The sequence below is a fragment of the Oncorhynchus mykiss genome, chromosome 17 (assembly GCF_057628025.1).
Source record: "Oncorhynchus mykiss isolate SJ-2025 chromosome 17, ASM5762802v1, whole genome shotgun sequence".
Classification (NCBI taxonomy): Eukaryota; Metazoa; Chordata; class Actinopteri; order Salmoniformes; family Salmonidae; genus Oncorhynchus; species Oncorhynchus mykiss.
This window is the reverse complement of record NC_143038.1, coordinates 43,301,422-43,322,939: the sequence shown is the minus strand read 5'-3', so window position 1 is coordinate 43,322,939 and position 21,518 is coordinate 43,301,422. Positions and strand designations below refer to the sequence as shown.

Here is a 21,518-nt window from a genome sequence, read left to right as displayed (position 1 = left end):
AAACAATGTGGAGATCACGGGGAGGACTGGCTCGTGGTAATGGATGAAGGTGAATCAATGGAATGGTATCCATGTGCTTGATGTCATTCCATTTGTTCCATTCCAGCCATTACTATGAGCTTTTCTCCCTCCAGTGGTAGATGTACAGAATTGAATTTAAATATCCACATTGTTGTAATAATCACCTCTGTATGGTGGATACAACGCAATTCCGTGTCTCGCAACTGGCAAGGTTGACGTCTGATTTATGTGCCACAAGGCGTACTTTCCAAGCGCGGGATGTTTTTCGAATATCTATCTTATTGTAAGAACACTGTAACATACAAATAACTTATTTAGTAGGGCAAGTTATACATGACTTTATCTCATCATTCCTAGAAGTCTTATGGCATACCAAGTTAGAACATTTCCTTATGATGATCCTTTTATGAATGCCTCTTTTCTCTCTCTGACCACAGAAAGATTTGACCAATATCTTTGATAAATATCTTGATTGTTAATTTATTTTATTTAACTAGGCAAGTCAGTTAAGAACAAATTCTTATTTTCAATGACGGCCTAGGAACAGTCTGTCTGTTCAGGGGCAGAACGACAGATTTGTACCTTGTCAGCTCGGGGATTTGAACTTGCAACCTTCCGGTTACTAGTCCACTAGGCTACCCTGCCACCCCGTTTATAGGTGAATGAAGGTGGATTCTGGAAGGCAGAATTTAAAGAGGAGTCTGATGATAGTAAATGCCAGTGTTTATTTTACAGAAAAGTGTTTCTTCTGTTTTTATTTGAATGTATTAAGTAACTGGATTCTGTTTAAGCTTTTAACTAGTTTTTTGTTGTTGCTTTATCAAGCCAGGTGTCGGGTATCCTCTCAAGCGGAAACGCTCAATGAGAGAATTGGATTGTCTATCATATTTTTCCTCTGTTTCACAGATGCGACGCAGTCTAGGAAGTTGACTGACTGGTAAAACCTCTTTTTAGGGGGATAACTATCCGTTGTCTGTATAGTATTTTAATCTGTAAGTTTTCTGTAAACTGTAATACTTAGCGATTGGCCCTTCTTTGTATCAAGTACATCCAATAAATATATAGAGTTAATGTTCTTTTCCATAGTGAAGGAAATTGATTGTACTCTAGAGTTAATGACCGGTGAGTTAATGTAGTTAAGACATTTATTTAATTATAAAGCAATCGTCTATATAGCGGGTCCAATATTTAACATGATCTTTGTAAGGATTATTTTCATAAATAAAATAACATTTGAATTTCCCCATGAAGAGATTTGCTAATGGTTTTCCCATTGCTGTTCCAAAGGTCTTTAGGTAGTAATACATGTCAAGTAGAAAATAGTTTTTAGTAAGCACTAGGTGTGCAAGCCCAATTATATAATTTGTAGGCACATCACTTAAGCGGTTGGAGAGGAAAAATTTGACGGCCTCCATACCTCCATCATTCGGAATATATAATTTTGCACGCCCAATTTTTCAGTTTTTGATTTGTTAAAAAAGTTTGAAATATCCAATAAATGTCGTTCCACTTCATGATTGTGTCCCACTTGTTGTTGATTCTTCACACAAAAAATACAGTTTCATATCTTTATGTTTGAAGCCTGAAATGTGGCAAAAGGTCGCAAAGTTCAAGGGGGCCGAATACTTTCGCAAGGCACTGTATGTGTATAGCGATGAGACAACAAGAGTGACTAGTCAATTTCCTTCACTAATAACTGGTATACTGGTAATTTCATTAGAAAGTCAGTGGTGTCTTTTAAATGGGATTACAAATGTTTGACTAGTGGATAATTGTGGAAGCCCACATAACGAGACACCATTTCAGTTAGGGAGCCAATACTTGAAACGATAGGTCTTAATCGAGGAGCTGTGGTTGATTTGTGAACCTTAAATAAGCCATAAAGGATCAATACTGTAGGTTTTGGGACAGAAAGATTTCAATTTAAATTCCTGTTCTGTCAACAATTTATTTTTTAGTCCTTTATCAAGGAAATCAATTTCTTGTAAAAAAAATGTACCATCCAACAAGCTTTTCATGTTTTCTATATACATACATGTTGGTATTAGAAATCACAATCCCACTTCCCTTATCTGATCTCTGTATATTAATCAAGTTATCATTAATTAAGTAATCTAGAGCATTTTTTTGACTCCTGTAATGGTTGTCTTTATGTTGTAAATGTCGACATTCACTTTGTTTCTTTAGTTGGATGTCAATGTGATTTTCTACCAATCTACAAAATGTGCTAACTGATGGGTTATTTGGAAATGTAATTAAAGTACTTTTAGGTCTGAAGCTGGAGTAATTAGGGAGAGCTTCAGTTCTAGGGCTATAGAAACCTTTCAATTTGATATTGCATTAAAACTTAAATAGTTCAATTGTAACATGAATAGGATTTGTGACTGTATACAGTACAATCCTTTGTTTAAAACATCAAATTTGTTCACTAGAAAACTGTAGTTAAAAACTACATTCTCTCATGGAGCATTGTTGCTTTGGGCATCTTCGTTTACCTCATTCCAACGTCCTCTCGTACCTCTCCTTGTGCAACGTTGTCTTTGGCATGTGTGCGTTTGGAACATTGCAGGGGCAGGGGGACCAAAAAGGTATTTCTGGATCTGGAAGATGAAGAGGACATCGCTGAGGTAGAGGATTCACCGGATTCTGATGCGCTGGCCTGTTGGGTGGGACGATGTCTGTGAGTGCTTGGGTTTCTCGGACAGCCAGGTGTAGATGTTCTGCTCCTTGTGGTCGACTGTGTGGTGCCAGTTGGGTCACAAACAACCCAGAGCAGAAGACTAGAAGCATGGCTTAGTAGGGCCAGATAGCTCTTCAGATAGCTATTTTTGGACACCCGTGAGAGTAAATGTAATTCTGGTTAATCTTTTCAACAGAACAGATGAACTGGAATTAAATTTACTCTCACGGGTGAGTTGGACTGCAGAGTGAAGAGAAAAGCAGCCAACAAGTGCTCAGTATATTTGGGAACTCATTCAAGACTGTTGGAAAAGCATTCCAGGTGAAGCTTTTTGAGAGAATGTCAAGAGTTTGCAAAGCTGTCATCAAAGCAAAGGGTGGCTACTTTGAAGAATCTAAAATATATTTTGATTTGTTTAACACTTCTTTATTTACTACATGATTCCATATGTGTTATTTCATAGTTTTAATGTCTTCCCTATTATTTTACAATACAGAATAGTAAAAATAAAGAAAAACAGATGAGTAGGTGTGTCCAAACTTTTATCTGGTACTGTAGATACCGCATAAATTACTGTTGAATGTGAAAACATTCTGCCAAAACAGTAAATAGACCGGTAGCTTATGTAAAATATTTGACAGTATGGGTAGGCTACAGTATTGCTGTGCGATAGGAGCACGACATCATTGCCTATTTCATCCCAGAGCCTATACCAAGGCAGGACATAGAAACCTAATAATATATTGATTAAATAAATATTGAACAACAATTAATCTTTTGCAAGCCGTGGCCTAATGCAAATTGGCCTAGTTCCCGCAAATAAAGTGTGTTATTGTCACCATAAAAGGTGAATGGAGGGTGTTTTCCAGGCAGAGTTTTAATGCTAATTTTACATCAGATCTCATTTATAATGGCAAATGTGCGTATGTACGGCATGCACCAAGTTTATAAATCTCTATTTTTGCTCAGACTTTACAGAAATGGCACACACAGAAATGTTATGTGAAATGTATGCAATGGTTATAAATGAGGCCCCAAGAAGTTAATGTTTATTTTTCAACAATTTTCTGTCAGCTTGCTGCAAGTAATTATTGTAAAATTCAGGGTAACTTACTGTGGCTGATCTCTGTCATGTTCACTGACTAGATATGGTGATACGATATGGTAGGAAGGTCAGTGCTGCCAACCAAGGATCCCAAGGGTGCTCGCTACAAATAATGCTTTAGTAATTATCAACTAATGTTAAGCTATATTGTAATCAACAAAGTTCAGTGAAAGTACATTAAGTTACTGGCAGCTAGTTGCAAGTAAAGGAAGGACAGTGCTGCCAACCAAGGATCCCAAGGGGATCATCAACCACTTAAACTGGCACAACACTTCCACTGACGGTTGGCACAAATACCTCAAATTCAGTAATTTGTTGTTTACCATGAATTCACTACAACCAGTACCTGTACTTTACCATCAAATTACAGGAACTTTTTAACAGTGTACCAATTCATGGCATAAAGTAAATCATGGTGGAGAGGGAAAGAACAGGATAGTTCTTCACAGCCTTCACAGCAGTTAAGAACACTTCCTGAGCAGTAAAAACCCTATATGAAAAATGCATACACATATCACCCTCACCCCTTGACAAAGAATCTCTACATTTTTTTGTTTTTGTGTAGCATGGTAGTTTGAAATCCCCTTACTTCTCTCCAAGCCAAGCGTTTTACCTACTCTCCAAACGTAGCATGGTACAGTGGCTGTCTTGACTTCTCTTTTCTTATTAGCTATATGCCTGCTCTTGCATGGAGGTTTGGGAAGGGGATACAACTGTTATACGTTTTGGGTGGGGCAGAACGGTTTGCTTAGAGTGGGATAATGTTGTAAGGAATGGGGCTTAGTGGTATTTTTTGTGTCTGGTGTATGGCATAGGGTTTTCGTGTCTGGTGTGTGGGATAGGATTGGGTGTTGGTCTCTCTCTCTCTCTGGTTTAAGCATACCGTGTGTCAGACACAAAGGCTAGGGTTAGTAATTAGAATGGTTTCAAGATGTAGTGTTTGTGTAAGGCTTCTGATGGGTGTGTGTGTGTGTGTGTCCTCTCCCTGAGCGCAGACCACAGAGGTGGAGGGGAAGAAGAAACACTCGGGCTCCCTGATGGTCTCTGTGGACCAGCTCAGCCGCAACAAGGACCGGAGCAACAGTGTGATGAGCGTGGCGACACATACACACTCACATACTCTGCTGGAGGGTACGGAACTCATACACACTCACACACACTGGTGGAGGGCACAGTTACCTCTACACACACTCTCACACACACACCCACTGGTGGAGGTTACAGAACTCACACTCACTCACACACACTGGTGGATGGTACGGCTGCCTCTGTCCTCACATCCAACCTCTCACCTTTCAACCCCTTCCCATTTAGCCCTGCCTTTTTGCAATATACTGACCTGACCACCAGACAACCAGCCTTATAGCAACGGGTCTATTTTTGTGACTCTTTTCCTCCCTCCCTCCCTCCCTCCCTCTCTCTCTCTCTCTCTCTCTCTCTCTCTCTCTCTCTCTCTCTCTCTCTCTCTCCCACTCCTACTCTCTCTTTTCCTCTTATTCACACTTTACCATTTTCGCTCTCTCTTTCACTTTGTCTCCCTCTCCTTCTCTTGGTTTACCCATTTCTCCCTTGCCCCCCCCCCCCCTTTCCCTATACAGAGCTAGAAGATTCTCAAAGGGCATGTCCATCATGGTGGTATAAGTTTGCCAACATGTTCTGTGTGTGGGACTGCTTTCCCTTCTGGCTGAAGATCAAGTATGTGCTCAACCTGATCGTCATGGACCCTTTTGTAGATCTGGCCGTCACCATCTGTATCGTCCTCAACACCCTCTTCATGGCCATGGAGCACTACCCCATGACTCCTCGCTTTGATGAGACGCTGTCAGTGGGCAATCTGGTGAGAAACAGTCAAGTGGACAGTGTTTAGTGTGTAGGGTACCACAGGAGTGTGTCAACATGATTGTCATGTTTCTCACATCCAATTATTTCCAATTATTTCTCTCATACTTGGCCCTCTACCTCTCTAACTCTGCTCTATTTTAAAGCAACCTTTTCTCACCACAGCAGCTATCTTAGTTTCTCTCCCCAAAATTTGTCTCTCTCTTTCTTGCCCCATTTTCTTCTCTGTCTCTCTCTTCCTACTGATTTAGCAGTTTTAACATGGCAGGACAGTATGTCTGTCTGGATTGGCTGTTTAGGGGATACATTAAAGTTTAATGTAACATGATCGATCGCTACCTTGTTAAGTGGAGCATACTGCTTGGTAAGGTATGAGGCTGGTGTGTGAGTGTGAGGAGAGGTTAGAGGGTATATGCCGTGTCCACTTGCTCTCAGATATCTCAGTTCAGTAGCAGAGTCCCTGGCCTGTCCGTGTGAGGTCAGAGGAATTGGCGTGGTGTAAGGGGTGAGATAGGAAATGAGGTCACAGAGATTGGCGTGGTGTCAGCAGCTATATGGGAAATTAGGTTACAGATGTTGGCATGGTTTCAGTGGTGGTGCAGGATGAATCATTGAGTACTCCCTGCAGTGATGATTGGGCACGTCATCAAGTATTGGGCACATGATCCGGTATTGGGCATAGGCCCACCAACATGCCATCATACAAACCTCCCTGTGTGTGTGCATGTGTGCGTGTGTGTGGCACTGCTCTATGACCTTGTCCTGTCAGGACAACCTTCACCAGCACTGAGACTCCAATCTATTTTTAATCAGCACTACATCAAACAAAATGCCATGCAAGCAAGATCCAATTCACATTTCACTCTCAAATTTCTGTATTTAAGCAGAATTTCTACAAATCATAAGTACTCCGTGATTTTAACCTCCATGTTCTGCATCACAGCATAGAACACACAGATCAGAACTCTCAGGTACAAATCTTGAGCAGACATTTTCTGGTTTCTATCAGAGATCAGAATGATATGTTATAATATACTACACACTTGATTCTATATTCAGATGTAGTATCTTAATTTGATCACTCTGTTGTCGCAGAGACTTTTCCTGCGCTGCAGGAATTTCAAATAAGTCTTGAGTTTTACATAAATTCACTGAAAACATGCTGTTCTCTTCCTTTCACTAGATCTCACACCTAAACTATAGCCTACTGTTGCCTATCAAAACTAATTTCCCATTAGAAATGATCAAAACTGGTCAAATCAAGATCTAACATCTGTAGTGCCAAATAAGAGTTCTTTGACTTGTAACCATAGCGGAACCATTGTTGGTGCTATATAGAACACCATTTTGAAGGTTCTATAAAGAACCATGATCATAAGGTTCTAAATAGAACCTGTATGGTTCTATAAAGACAACACATTACTTTGCAGCAAACCTGCTTCCACCAATCCCACAATGTAAATAAAAAAAGTTGATTCAACATACAATTGTAATGCAACCAGCTGCAATAGGTTAGTGAGTTTACTCAACATTTGGGCATATAGTTGAACCAACATACAAAATGCTTGCTTGCAAAATGATGTGTAATTAGGGGTTCACAGTGAAGCTCTGAAAGCTATTGTTATTTTCTGAATTATTATTTATTTATTTATTTGTTGACATGGTCCAAAAAAAAACCTCAAGCATAGATTGGTAACTTTTTTTCTAATTTGGCGCACAGAAACTAGAGGCCATGAGTAACTTGGTCAAAAAGAAAGGCTGATTGGCCAAAAGGTGGAGCTGTTATGAGCAGTCTCACTTCCATTGCCCTGTTTGACCTAGAGACTTGAATGCCTAATGCTTAACAAATTTGCCTCAAGGACCCACGAGGTCCATCAAGATAGATTTATCGCTATCTTGGACATTTTGGAAAACCTTTGAAAAACGTATTCTCATGAACCAGAAGTCCAAATAACACGCAATTGGGTATGTAGGCCCATGTTACATCTTTTAACATAGTTTGAGAAAAGGGATTGGTTAAGAGATGGCTTAGGTATTGATAAATCAGGAAATCTGATTTTAAGTATCCATTTAAATCCAATCGGAATCCACTTCACAATGGTCTATCAACTCGAAACAATACCGTGATGAACTATGTTAAATTTGGCATTGATTTCTTAAAGAATAAGGAAAATAATTATAAAAAATCTTCTTCTCTTGAACTAAAAGTCAGATTCACTCCAAATTTGGTCTTTGGATTCATCACAGTAGTCCCTAAAGAGTTCAAGAAGATAGCGTTGATCCATTCAAAGATGGCCTTCATATACAGTAGAAGCATATGAAAACATATGCTAATATATATGCTCAAATATGCTACAAATACTTACAAAATCTTCTCAACCATAGGACCAAATGATAACAAATGAATGTAGGCCCATGGTACATCTTAACTTCTTAGTTTGAGGGATAGGTCAAAAGCTAAGGGATTGGTCAAAAGATGGCTGAGTTATTGACAAATAAAAAAATTCAGATTTTACATGTCCATTTAAAGCACTGTAAATACACTCCACGCCTCTACCCACGTTCTATTGGTGAACGTGCAATCACTGGAGAATAAACTGGACAAGCTCTGTTCAAGACTATCCTATCAACGTTATCTGAAGAACATTCATATCCAATGTTTCACCGAGAAGTGGCTGAACAAGGATATGGAAATATAATCTAACTGTTTTTTCTATACATTGGCAGGACAGAACGGCAGCATCAGGTAAACTCAAGGGGGGTGGTGTGTGTCTCTTTGTTAACAACTGGTACGCAATCTCTAATTTTAAGGAAGTCTTGAGGTTCTGCTCACCTGAGTTAGAATACCTCATGATAAGCTGTAGAACATGCTATTTACTGCTGCTGGCACTAAGAAAATGATCACCCAGAGGTGGCGCTCCTAGTGGCCCGTGATTTTAATCAAAGAAAAAATGAAATCCGTCGTACCTATTTGTTTTTACCAGCATGTCACTTGTTCAACTACAGGTGGAAAAAACTTTAGATTACCTTTAATCCACAAACAGAAACACACACAAAACTCTCCCTCGCCCTCCATTTAGCAAATCTGACCATAACGCTATCCTCGTTATTCCTGCGTACAAGCAAAAACTCAAACAGGAAGCACCAGTGACGTGCTCAACAGTGATGAGCTCAATACAGAAGTGGTCCGATGAAGCAGATGCTAAGCTACAGGATTGTTTCGCTAGCACAGACCGGAATATGTTCCGGGATTCATCCTATGTCATTGAGGAGTTTACCGGCTTCATTAATAAGTACATTGACAACGTCGTCCCCACAGTGACCGTACATGCATATCCCAACCAGAAGCCATGGATTACAGGCAACATCCGCACTGAGCTAAAGGCTAGAGTTGCTGCTTTCAAGGAGCGGGACTCTAATCCGGATGCTTATAAGAAATCCCGCTATGCCCTCTGACAAACCATCAAACAGGCAAAGCATCAATACAGAAGTAAGATCCAATCTTACTACACTGGTTCTGACGCTGGTCGGATGTGGCAGGGCTTGCAAATCTCTATAACAGGTGGTGTCAGAGGAAGGCCCTAAAAATTGTCAAAGACTCCAGCCACCCAAGTCATAGATTGTTCTCTCTGCTCCCGCACGGCAAGCGGTACCAGAGCGCTGAGTTTCAGACGAAAAGGCTCCTGAACAGCTTCTACCCCAAAGCTATTAGACTGCTGAACAGTTAATCAGATGGCTACCCGGACTATTTTCATTGACCCCCTTTTCATTTGCACTGACTCTCTAGCACTGGTTCTATGCACACTTACTGGACTCTATCCAACTGATCTTGTGTAACTTCTGTCATCTAGTGATGTGCTGTTCGCAAATGATTCATCATATTTTTACTAACTCAAGAGTCCTGATTCGTTTTTTGGAGTGACCCGTTTGTTTTAGTCGTTTGTTTGACCTGCTGGGCTCTTAGTATTTTTTCATCTATGCTTTGCCTTGCCCCATTTAATAAAAAGTATTTCATATAGCCCAACATTTTTCTTTCTTTTACAATTTGAACACATTTAGCATAGACTATGTAATTGTTGTGGTAGTCTTAGGCAAACCTCTAAGTGCCATTCAGACCTTCTAGGAGAAACGTATCTGGCATTGAACTTGATGGCTGTAGTTGTATGTTTTAAACTAAGGATCCCATCATCTCCTGCTTTCATATATTTCACCACCTAGATTACAAGGGTTGGATTTGCACTAAACAATTTAATGTCAGCACAAGGCATGTACAAAATCTAGTATAATGATTAGCCTCATATACATTGTCTACAGGTATCATTTTAAATTGAGAACATATAGCTGAACAATATGTAAACAATGTGTGAGTTAAGCTATTCTCTGTTTCAGATGCACAATGTCAAGGGCTGCATTGCAAATGCCCATAAGGCTAAATGCCATCATACTGTAAGCCAGTGGATCTCAACGCCGGTCCCCGAGTACCCCCAACAGTACAGTTTATTGTAGCCCCGGACAAACACACCTGATTCAACTTATCAACTAATCAGCAGGCCCTCAGAGTTGAATCAGGTGTGTTTGTCCGGTGCAATAACAAAAATGTGCGCTGTTGGGGGTACTCAAGGACTGGAGTTGGGAACCACTGCTGTAGGCCTATGGCTGCATTGACGTTGCATACCATTATCAGCTGTAAAATGGATTCACATGGCTGATGTCTTGAAAAAATTGTGACAATCAAATAAACCCAATTGGAGAGCTTATGACTGAACAGAAAGGTAATGTTAATTTATGAATGCAACACAGAAACAGACAAATTAGAGACAGATTCCCTTCCCCTCTTTATTGCAGGATTGTGATCTGTGTTTAATCAACAACGACAGTAGTTCATCTTGAATAATAGTTAAATTCACAATTAAAACAAATTTAAACACTTACTGTAACTTCAAAGAATCAACACTTTTTCATATAATTTCAGAGTACAAGTAAGCTAACTAATTTGTAAGGTTAGACGTTTTAGTAACAAGTAGACCATTATTACCAAACCCATAATTTCAGGTGAAGAAAAAAAAGTCAATACCATAGGTGGCCAACCTCGCTCCACTGATCCCTGATATACGGGGAGAGCAGACTTCTGGTCCAGCCCAGCACTAGCACACTTGATTATTAACTAATTAGGTTTGATACATTGAATCAGGTGTGTTAGTGCTGGGCTGGAACAGAAGCGTGTACACCCAGCATGGTTGGCCTGCTCGAGTTGCAATAGGTTTATAGATTGTGTGTGACTTTTAAGCTGTATTTTTGTTCACAAAATGTGCTAACATCGGTACACATATAATCCATGGTATACAAGAATGTACCCTTATTATCTTGGGACATTCATTGGGACCTTTTCATCTGCAGACAGATTTTTACGGCTCTCTGTACCTAAGGACGGAAAACATCACAAAGTAAACAGGCTGCATTATACTCAAATCAGAAAGCACTGTGTATTATGTTGCTATATCTCTCTGTCCTCATTTTTTTTCTTTTTCATAATGTCCTCCCACAAAGGTACCCGGTCTAACCAGAGTAGCCTACTCTCCCTTCTGACAGCTGTAACTGCTAGCTAATCCTTTCACCCTCTTCCATGGCTGTTAGCTAGCTACCTAGCTACAAATGCATTTAGAGTTACAACAATTAAACATATCAAGATTGCTAGCTAATATGAAGTTAGCAAGCTGGTAATATTTAGATGACTTAGCTAGCTACAGTGCATTCGGGAAGTATTCAGACCCCTTGACTTTTTCCACATTTTGTTACATCACAGCCTTATTCTAAAATTGATTAAATCGTTTTCCCCCCTTATCAATCTACACACAAAACTCCATAATGACAATTTTGCAAATGTATAAATACAAATTTTTAAAAAATGGAATATCACATTTACGTAAGTATTCAGACCCTTTACTCAGTAATGTGTTGAAGCACCTTTGGCAGCGATTACAGCCTCGAATCTTCCTGGGTATGACGCTACAAGCTGGGCACACATCTGTTTGGGGAGTTTCTCACATTCTTCTCTGCAGATCCTCTCAAAAGCTGTCAGGTTGGTTGGAGAGCGTCGCTGCACAGCTATTTTCAGGTCTCTCCAGAGAAGTTAGATTGGGTTCAAGTCTGGGCTCTGGCTGGGCCCCTCAAGGACATTCAGAGACTTGTCCCGAAGCCACTCCTGTGTTGTCTTGGCTGTGTGCTTAGGGTTGTTGTCCTGTTTGAAGGTGAACATTCACCTCAGTCTGAGGTCCTGAGCTCTCTGGAGCAGGTTTTCATCAAGAATATCTCTGTACTTTTCTCCGTTAATCTTTCCCTCGATCCTAACTAGTCTTCCAATCCCTGCCGCTGAAAAACATCCCCACAGTATGATGCTGCTACCATCGTGCTTCACCGTAGGGATGTTGCCAGGTTTCCTCCAGACATGACGCTTAACAGTCAGGCCAAAGAATTCAATCTTGGTTTCATCAGACCAGAACATCTTGTTTCTCATGGTCTGAGAGTCCTTTTGGTGCCTTTTGGCAAACTCCAAGCAGGCTGTCATGTTCCTTTTACTGAGGAGTGGCTTCCGTCTGGCCACTCTACCATAAAGTCCTGATTGGTGGAGTGCTGCAAAGATGGTTGTCCTTCTGGAAGGTTCTCCCATCTCCACTGGAGCTCTGTCAGAGTGACCATCGGGTTCTTGGTCACCACCCTGACCAAGGCCCTTCTCCCCCAATTGCTCAGTTTGGCCAGGTGGCCAACTCTAGGAAGAGTATTGGTGGTTCCAAACTTCTTCAATTTAAGAATGATAGAGGCCACTGTGTTCTTGGGGACCTTCAATGCTGCAGAAAAGTTTTGGTGCCCTTCCCCGGATCTGTATCTTGACAGAATCCTGTCTCGGAGGTCTACGGACAATTCCTTTGACCCCATGGCTTGGTTTTTGCTCTGACATGCACTTTCAACAGGTGTCTTTCCAAATCTTTCAACTGCCTTTCCAAATCATGTCCAATCAATTGAATTTACCACAAGTGGACTCCAATCAAGTTGTAGAAACATCTCAAGGATGGTCAATGGAAATAGGATGCACCTGAGCTCAATTTCAAGTATCATAGCAAAGTCTGAATATTTATGTAAATAAGGTATTTCTGCTTCTTATATTTAATAAATTTGCTAGTATTTCTAAAAACAAGTTTTCACATTGTCATTATGGGGTATTGTGTGTAGATTGATGAGGAAAAACATTTATTTAATCAATTTTAGAATAATTCTGTAATGTAACAAAGGTTCTGAATACTTTCCAAATGCACTGTATGTAGTATGTAATGTTAGCTAACTAGCAAACATTACGTTAGCAGAAACTTAGCCTGCACACTAAGTTTCTATTGTAGGCTAGCTAGCTAATAATACATTGTTTTTGATTATTTTCTAAATATATTTACTTACTTGAATAGGTTCTCCCACTGCCTCCATTTTCTGTGTCCTTAGAAAAACTAAATAATGGGCAATCTTCCAGAAGTTTCTGGTGGTACCAAAAGCAGCCAACCATGTAGACGTTTGGAGAACTTTCAACAGACTGACTTCAGTCTTCAAGCATGGAGCCTGGTACGGTTGCTAAGTGATTTGTGACACAACTGCAAACCCTCTATTGGAATCCAGCCAGAGTGAGAATAGCCAACAATTGGAACTTCTAATCACCTGCAATCTGTATTTTATTAGCATTTAAAAAAAAAAAATGCACCTTTATTTAACCAGGTAGGCTAGTTGAGAACATAATCTCATTTACAACTGTGACCTGGCCAAGAAAAAACAAAGCAGTGTGACACAGACAACAACACAGGGAATAACATGGAATAAACAATAACACAATAAACAAGTCAATGACACAGTAGAAAAAAGAAAATCTATATACAGTGTGTGCAAAAGGCATGAGGAGGCAGGCAATAAATAGGCCATACTAGCAAAGAATTACAATTTAGCAGATTAACACCGGAATGATAAATGAGCAGTTGATGATATGCAAGTAGAGATACTGGTGTGCAAAAGTGCAGAAAAGTTAATAAAAGCAGTATGGGGATGAGGTAGGTAGATTTGGTGGGCTATTTACAGATGGACAGCTGCATCGATCGGTTAGCTGCTCAGGTAGCAGATGTTTAAAATTGGTGAGGGAAATATAAGTCTCCAGCTTCAGTGATTTTTGCAATTAGTTCCAGTCACTGGCAGCAGAGAACTCGAAGGAAAGGCGGCCAAATGAGGTGTTGACTTTGGGGATGATCAGTAAGATATACCTGCTGGAATGTGTGCTATGGGTGGGTGTTGTTATCGTGACCAGTGAGCTGAGATAAGGCGGAGCTTTACCTAGCATAGACTTATAGATGACCTGAAGCCAGTGGGTCTGGCGACGAATATATAGCGAGGGCCAGCCGACTAGAGCACACAGGTCGCAGTGGTGGGTGGTATAAGGTGATTTGTTAACAAAAGGAATGGCACTGTGATAGACTGCATCCAGTTTGCTGAGTAGAGTATTGGAAGCTATTTTGTAGATGACATCGCCGAAGAAAGAGAATCGGTAGGATAGTCAGTTTTACTAGGGTAAGTTTGGCGGCGTGAGTGAAGGAGGCTTTGTTGCAAAATAGAAATAGAAAGCCGATTCTAGATTTGATTTTGGATTGGAGATGTTTGATATGAGTCTGGAAGGAGAGTTTACAGTCTAGCCAGACACCTAGGTATTTATAGTTGTCCACATATTCTAGGTCAGAACCGTCCAGGGTGGTGATGCTAGTCGGGTGGGCGGGTGCGGGCAGCGAACGGTTGAAAAGCATGTATTGGGTTTTACTAGCGTTTAAGAGCAGTTGGAGGCCACGGAAGGAGTGTTGTATGGCATTGAAGCTTGTTTGGAGGTTAGTTAGCACAGTGTCCAAGGAAGGGCCAGATGTATACAGAATGGTGTCGTCTGCATAGAGGTGGATCAGGGAATCACCAGCAGCAAGAGCGACATCATTGATATATACAGAGAACAGAGTCAGCCTGAGAATTTAACCCTGTGGTACCCCCATAGAGACTGCCAGAGGTCCGGACAACAGATTTGACACACTGAACTCTGTCTGCAAAGTAGTTGGTGAACCAGGCGAGGCAGTCATTAGAGAAACCAAGGCTATTGAGTCTGCCGATAAGAATGCGGTGATTGACGGAGTCGAAAGCTTTGGCTGCACAGTACTGTCTTTTACCGATGGCGGTTATGATATTGTTTAGTACCTTGAGCGTGGCTGAGGTGCACCCGTGACCGGCTCGGAAACCGGATTGCACAGCGGAGAAGGTACGGTGGGATTCGAAATGGTTAGTGATCTGTTTATTAAGTTGGCTTTCGAAGACTTTAGAGAGGCAGGGCAGGATAGATATAGGTCTATAGCAGTTTGGGTCTAGAGTGTCACCCCCTTTGAACAGGGGGATGACCGCAGCAGCTTTACAATCTTTAGGGATCGCGGGACAATACAAAAGAGAGGTTGAACAGGCTGGTAATAGGGGTTGCAACAATGGAGGCGGATAGTTTTAGAAAGAGAGGGTCCAGATTGTCTTGCCAACTGATTTTTACTGGTCCAGGTTTTGCATTGAGAATGACTGACAGGGTTGGGAAATATGAATTTTTGAGACTACCTAAATCATATAAACTGGAACAGCCATCTCAATAATGGGTGCATTAAATCCAACTACTGACAGATTAGATCAGTTTAGAAACATATATGTAGCATAAGATTAGTCAACCAATCAATGTACATTAAAAAAACACAGGTATTGAATCAAACAATTCTGAATATCAACCTGCAATAAAGCAGTCTGGGAAAGATGGTAATGATGGGCGTGGTTTTGAGCAAACATACATTTGGAATTTTACTCAACAAGCTTGTTCAAATTAGCTCACATAGAGCAGAGTATGTTGAGTAAACACAACACGTTATCTCAAATTCTTGTCCATTTGAAGTCCACTATACTCACATATTTAGCTGATTAAGCCATTGGTTAAATTGGCTTTTTTACAGTGTTACCTTCCAAAGGCAATCATGAATTTGTAATTTTTGCTCACATCGAGCAGAGTTTGTTGAGTAGCTTACATTCTTGTCCTTTTGAAGTCCACTCAACTCACAGAATAATAATTATTTAGGAATTGGTTAAGTTGGCTTTTTTACTGTGCATGTAATTAGAGTAAAATACTGTAAAATAAAAAAAACACATCTCCCTCAATGAATTTATTTAATTAATTCATTCATTACAATTACAGTAACATTTACTTGTTTATGGTATAATACTGTGGGTATTGTTTCATTGGTTACTATACTTACTTGCCACTAGCTGCCGGTAAGTTACTGTCAAATTCACAGCAACCCCTTTACAGTCTAAATTGCACCCTTGAATTGAAATTAAATGAATCTCCTGAATTTAAGTGGGGTTGACCTCAACCATGTGTCCTACAGTGGTAGCTTGACCCTAGGATCTGACTGTTAACCTCTTTCTCTCTTTGCACTTACAGGTTTTCACTGGTATCTTTGCTGGTGAGATGTTTGCCAAGCTGGCTGCCATGGATCCATACTACTACTTCCAGGAAGGCTGGAATTGTTTTGACAGCTTCATCGTGACCCTCAGTTTAGTCGAGCTGGTATTGGCTGACATTGAGGGTCTGTCTGTGCTCAGGTCATTCCGATTGGTGAGTAAGAAAAGTGGTGTGAACTGGAATGATGGAGCATAATGATAACCATCTATGACCTTGATGTCCAGAGTTTACTGAAGGTGGAGTGAAGGGTTCATTCTGCTGCAGAGTTAGCTTGACTTGACTAATGCCCAAATTCTCAAACAGTATGATTAACCACTTCAAATCTGTCTCTCCTACCCTCCCTCCCTCTCTCTCTGTATCTTGTCTAGCTGAGAGTGTTTAAGCTGGCCAAGTCATGGCCCACACTCAACATGCTCATCAAAATCATTCACTCTTCTGTGGGAGCCCTGGGAAACTTGACCTTGGTGCTGGCCCTTATCGTCTTCATCTTCGCCGTGGTTGGCATGCAACTGTTTGGAAAGAACTACAAGGACTGTGTTTGTAAGATCGCAATAAGCTGTAAGCTGCCCCGTTGGCACATGAATGACTTCTTTCACTCATTTCTCATGGTGTTTCGGGTTCTGTGCGGGGAGTGGATCGAGTCCATGTGGGACTGCATGGAAGTGGCCGGCCAGAACATGTGCATGATCGTCTTCTTGATGGTCATGGTCATAGGCAACTTGGTGGTAAGAAAAACAACCATTGAAATATCCATAATCGAGTAGCAGTTTTTTGCATACCCTACCTGTGAAGATCAGGTCTCTCTTCACTTAGTGAATTGGAAGCAAGTAGCATTTCTGCATCCACATCCACATATAACTATGGTTTGTGCATTATAATTTTGGTCTGGTTAAGCCTGATATCAGTTAGTTTGCGGTTAGTGACACATCTGCTAAGACCTGCTCTATGTGCACCGCCCTCTCCCCAGGTGTTGAACCTGTTCCTTGCCTTGTTGCTGAGCTCGTTCAGCGCAGACAACCTGGCACCCTCAGACGATGACGGAGAACAGAACAACCTGCAAATAGCCGTCGGTCGAATAAAGACGGGGATTGCCTGGGCCAAGGTCTTTGTAGCCGAGGTTATGAAGAAGGTATGCTGTGATGACATGTCCTCTATGTTCTGTATATATGACATCACTCTGATGTCATTGTTGTGTTGTTTCTGTGTTGTTTTAACAATACCAAGACAAACGCTTTCACAATGTACTTGAACGTCAGTACTGTTTTTTTGACTGATTTTAAATCTGATTCTGATTGCAAATCTGATTCTGATGGCAAGGAGGAGGAAGAAGCAGAGGATGAGCAGAAGCATCTTGATGAGTTTGACGAGAAGCTTAACTGCATCGCGAACCAGAAGGGCATAGACATCAACCGCGAGCTGGACTACATCAATGGGACTACCAGTGGTATTGGCAGCAGCGTGGGCAAGTACATGATCGACGAGGACCACATGTCCTTCATCCACAATCCTAACCTGACCGTGTGTGTTCCCATTGCGGTCGGGGAGTCAGATTTCGATAACCTCAACACAGAGGACTTCAGCAGCGAGTCGGATGTGGAGAACAGCAAAGACGTGAGTATGGAGGGATGGGTGTGATATATTCCTTCTATGCTATTTAAATATAGAAATGGTTGGGGCGTGGGGAGGTTGAGAGGGGAGGTTGATGGTTGTGGAAGGTGGTTAACCGGAAAATGGGAAGGGGGATTTTGGGTGCTTTTAGGTGAAAGGCTTGACGGAGTTCTGTTGGAGGTTTAGGATAAGTTGTGGATTGACTTGTTGAGACCTTATCAAATATAGTGGTTACGTAATTTTCTATGAATTGGAGTGCGTTAGCATCCACTCCTCTAAGATCGCTCATACTTCTGACTTCTTATATGTTTTTTTTGTAGGTTTTCACATATTCTATATGCATTAGCTAGCTTCGTGTTGCTGAATATGTCTTCCCTACTTAGCCGCAAAAGTGTGACACATTCATATTTCTCAAAAACAACTTTATTTCAAAGGAGAGCTATACTGCACATGTGCAGTTTGGCACAGCTCGTTAACTTGAGATGATCACGTGTTTCTACATAGCTTGCTTGGTGACCATTACACTGCTAGCTAGCGTGATCAAGGGTTTGTATTGGAATGGCCGTTAGAAATGTCTCTTTCTGTACAGAATTTCTTTGATTTAGCTAAATCTCACCTAACTAAACATGCTAGTTAGCTAACTAGCACAACTAACACAATGTATTTTGCAAACCTAGATAGCTAGGTACTGAAACAAATGCAAAGGATCTCTAACTCAAATCAGAAATCACAACAGGATTAACTTAAACTAATCAAAAGATACAGTTATTTTAGTAATCGCATCGTCTTTCACAAGTTGAACCGTGGCTAATGTGTTTGCCTTTATCCGTCACTGGCTCTCCTGATGAGTAGAAGGAGGTAATGTATACACTTTTGTTAGCAAATGCAAGCTACAATACGCCAATGATGAGACTGTGACCATAGAAATATAACTCCTAGAAGTGGAATAGCCCCTCAGACCATGGCAATTTGACAGCCCCTTATGGGTACACTCAATATGGCTGACATTGTATGCTTAATTGCCACGTTAACATGGAATGTTCATTAAAATGATGCTGTGGCTTTATAATGTCAATTGTGTTGACTGTTAATAAAGCACAAATTGAATGCTGTACTTCCAGCTTTATTTTCTGATCATGGGTACTCTAAAAATGGCCGCCAGTCTACCCATCAATGACCCATTGACTTGGATGTCCGTTCTAGGAATTATATTTCTATGACTGACTTGGAAGGTAATGTATAGCTACATTTATGTTAGCTAATACAAGCTACAATATGGTAGTGATGAGAAAGAATGACTTTGTGACTAAATAGGATTTAGCAAGGTGTGTCAACAAAGTGCTTACTTTCACTTGCGCATCTTCTAATGGTTAACTAGAAATAGTTAACACACTCCAGAAAACAAATCAATCAGAGGAAATATTGATTCCTTATAGCAAAACATTATGCCTCAAGCTTATTATTGCGTTTGCACCCACTACTAACCAGGGGTTGGAACCATTATGGTTTCGTTCTGAACAGAACCATTATTTTTTTCCTACCGTTCCACTGTTCTGAACAACAAAATAAAGTTTTGAACCGGTTCGAACCAAAAAAAAGTACCGGTTTGTATTGTTCCTTTCTATTCTTTTTTAAACCTCTGAAACCGTCATTTATTTACATTTAGCTCGACATTAAATTACTTAATCAATTAGTGCGGATAAAACAGCTTGCTATGGAGCAGGTAAGCGATTTAATCTCTACAGGAAAGTCTTTAAGAGCAAATTGTATTTTGCCGTAAAAGCATGGTAAAATCATAATGAAAGACAAACACACACACACACACACACTGTGGTGCCAGTCACAGTGTAGGGCGCGAGATGCAACTGACATTTTGCAGATGAGGAGAGCACGAGAGAGGAAGGAGGAAGCTTGCCTTGAAGCGCTGGGCACATAGCCCAGCTGGGCACATAGCAGCACCACCTGAAAAAATTGTATTAATAAAAACAATATATATATATATATATATATATATATATATATATATATATATATATATATATATCTTTTTTGTAAGTATTTTTTCACAAAAGTAGTGCGCTGGGCCTTTACTAGTCCTGAATTAGCGCGGGGAAATGTTTTTTTCCCGCACCATGCTTATAATGTTGGCAGTAGGCTACAGTAACCTATGCTTCAGAGGGCAGGGGCAGATAGCCTACACACAAGTATACCCACTGGCAAAGATTTCCAGCCGGTAGGCAGACACTGGAATAAGTTTATGAGTGGTCAGAATGTAATAGAAAGTTAGAAAGTTATTAACCGCTTCCCATGCTTTTAAAATAACGGTTATGTCCCGGAACAGTATAGATCACTTTAGTTTCAGGTTAGGGTTCTGTTCCTCAAATCATTTCCTTCTTTTCCAGTTTTCGGTTCTGTTCCCTGAACTGGTTCCAACCCTTGCTACTAACCACTATTGTTATCCAGCATATTCATTTTAATTAGTGTGCTTGCTTCAGCAAGATCACTACTGTTAAATAGCTGATGCAATCGCTCAAATTTTCTTCAGGAAATTTACCTTTTCTAGTTATAGATGTAGCATGATGCTTTGCAGAGTAGCCAAATACAGTGCCTTCAGAAAGTGTTTATGCCCCTTGACTTATTCCACATTTTGTTGTGTTACTGACTGAATTCCAAATGTTTTAAATGTTTTAATTTGATTTCTTACCCATCTACACTCAATACCCCATAATGACAAAGTAAAAACATGTTCATAGAAAATGTTGCATATTTATTGAAAATGAAATACAGAAATATCTCATTTCTTCACACCCCTGAGTCAATACATGTTAGAATCATCTTTGGCAGCGATTACAGCTGTGAGTTGTTCTGGGTAAGTCTCTAACAGCTTTGCACACCTGGAATGTACAATATCTGCACTTATTTCTTTTCAAGTTCTGCCAAGTTGACTGCCATTTTCAAGTCTTGCCCTAGATTTTAAGCCCGATTTTAAGTCCAAACTATAAGTAGGCCACTCAGGAACATTCAATGTAATCTTGGTAAGAAACTCTAGTGTATATTTGGCCTTGTGGTTTAGGTTATTGTCCTCCTGAAAGGTGAATTTGTCTCCCAGTGTCTGTTTGGAAAGCAGACTGAACCAGATTTTCCTCTGGGAATTTGCCTGTGCTTAGCTCTATTCCATTTATTTTTATCTTTAAAAAAAATCTTCCTGAAGACAAGCATACTCATAACATGATGCAGCCACCACCATGCTTGAAAATATGAAGAGTGGTACTCAGTAACGTGTTGTGTTGGATTTGCCTCAAACATAACACTTTGTATTCAGGACATAAAGTAAATTTCTTTGCCACATTTTTGCAGTTTTACTTTAGTACCTTATTGCAAACAGGCTGCATATTTTAGAATATTTGTATTCTGTACCTGCTTTCTTCTTTTTGCGCTGTTATATAGGTTAGTATTGTGGAGTAGCTATAATGTTGATGATTCATCCTCAGTTTTCTCCTGTCACAGCCATTAAACTCTGTAACTGTTTTAAAGTCACCATTGGCTTCATGGTGAAATCCCTGAGCGGTGTCCTTCCTCTCTAGTAACTGAGTTGGGAAGGACACCTGTATCTTTGTAGTAACTGGGTGTATTGACACACCATCCAAATTGTAAATAATAACTTCACCATGTTCAAAGGATGTTCAACTTCTCCTTTTAAAAATGTTTACCAATCTACC

The 21,518-nt window shown here is 40.4% G+C and overlaps 1 protein-coding gene across 4 annotated transcripts in view; it reads left to right on the top strand.

Moving 5' to 3' along the window:
* The window catches only part of LOC110493229 (sodium channel protein type 8 subunit alpha), a 113,662-nt gene that overhangs the window by 58,528 nt on the left and 33,616 nt on the right, over positions 1–21,518 (top strand). For all 4 annotated transcript variants that reach the window (XM_090205664.1, XM_036950341.2, XM_090205663.1 and 1 more), the window contains 6 exons: positions 4,802–4,937; positions 5,405–5,643; positions 16,171–16,344; positions 16,560–16,916; positions 17,159–17,320; positions 17,509–17,802. In XM_090205664.1, the coding sequence (XP_090061790.1) occupies positions 4,802–4,937; positions 5,405–5,643; positions 16,171–16,344; positions 16,560–16,916; positions 17,159–17,320; positions 17,509–17,802 (1,362 nt within the window). The remainder of the gene's footprint in view (positions 1–4,801; positions 4,938–5,404; positions 5,644–16,170; positions 16,345–16,559; positions 16,917–17,158; positions 17,321–17,508; positions 17,803–21,518) is intronic.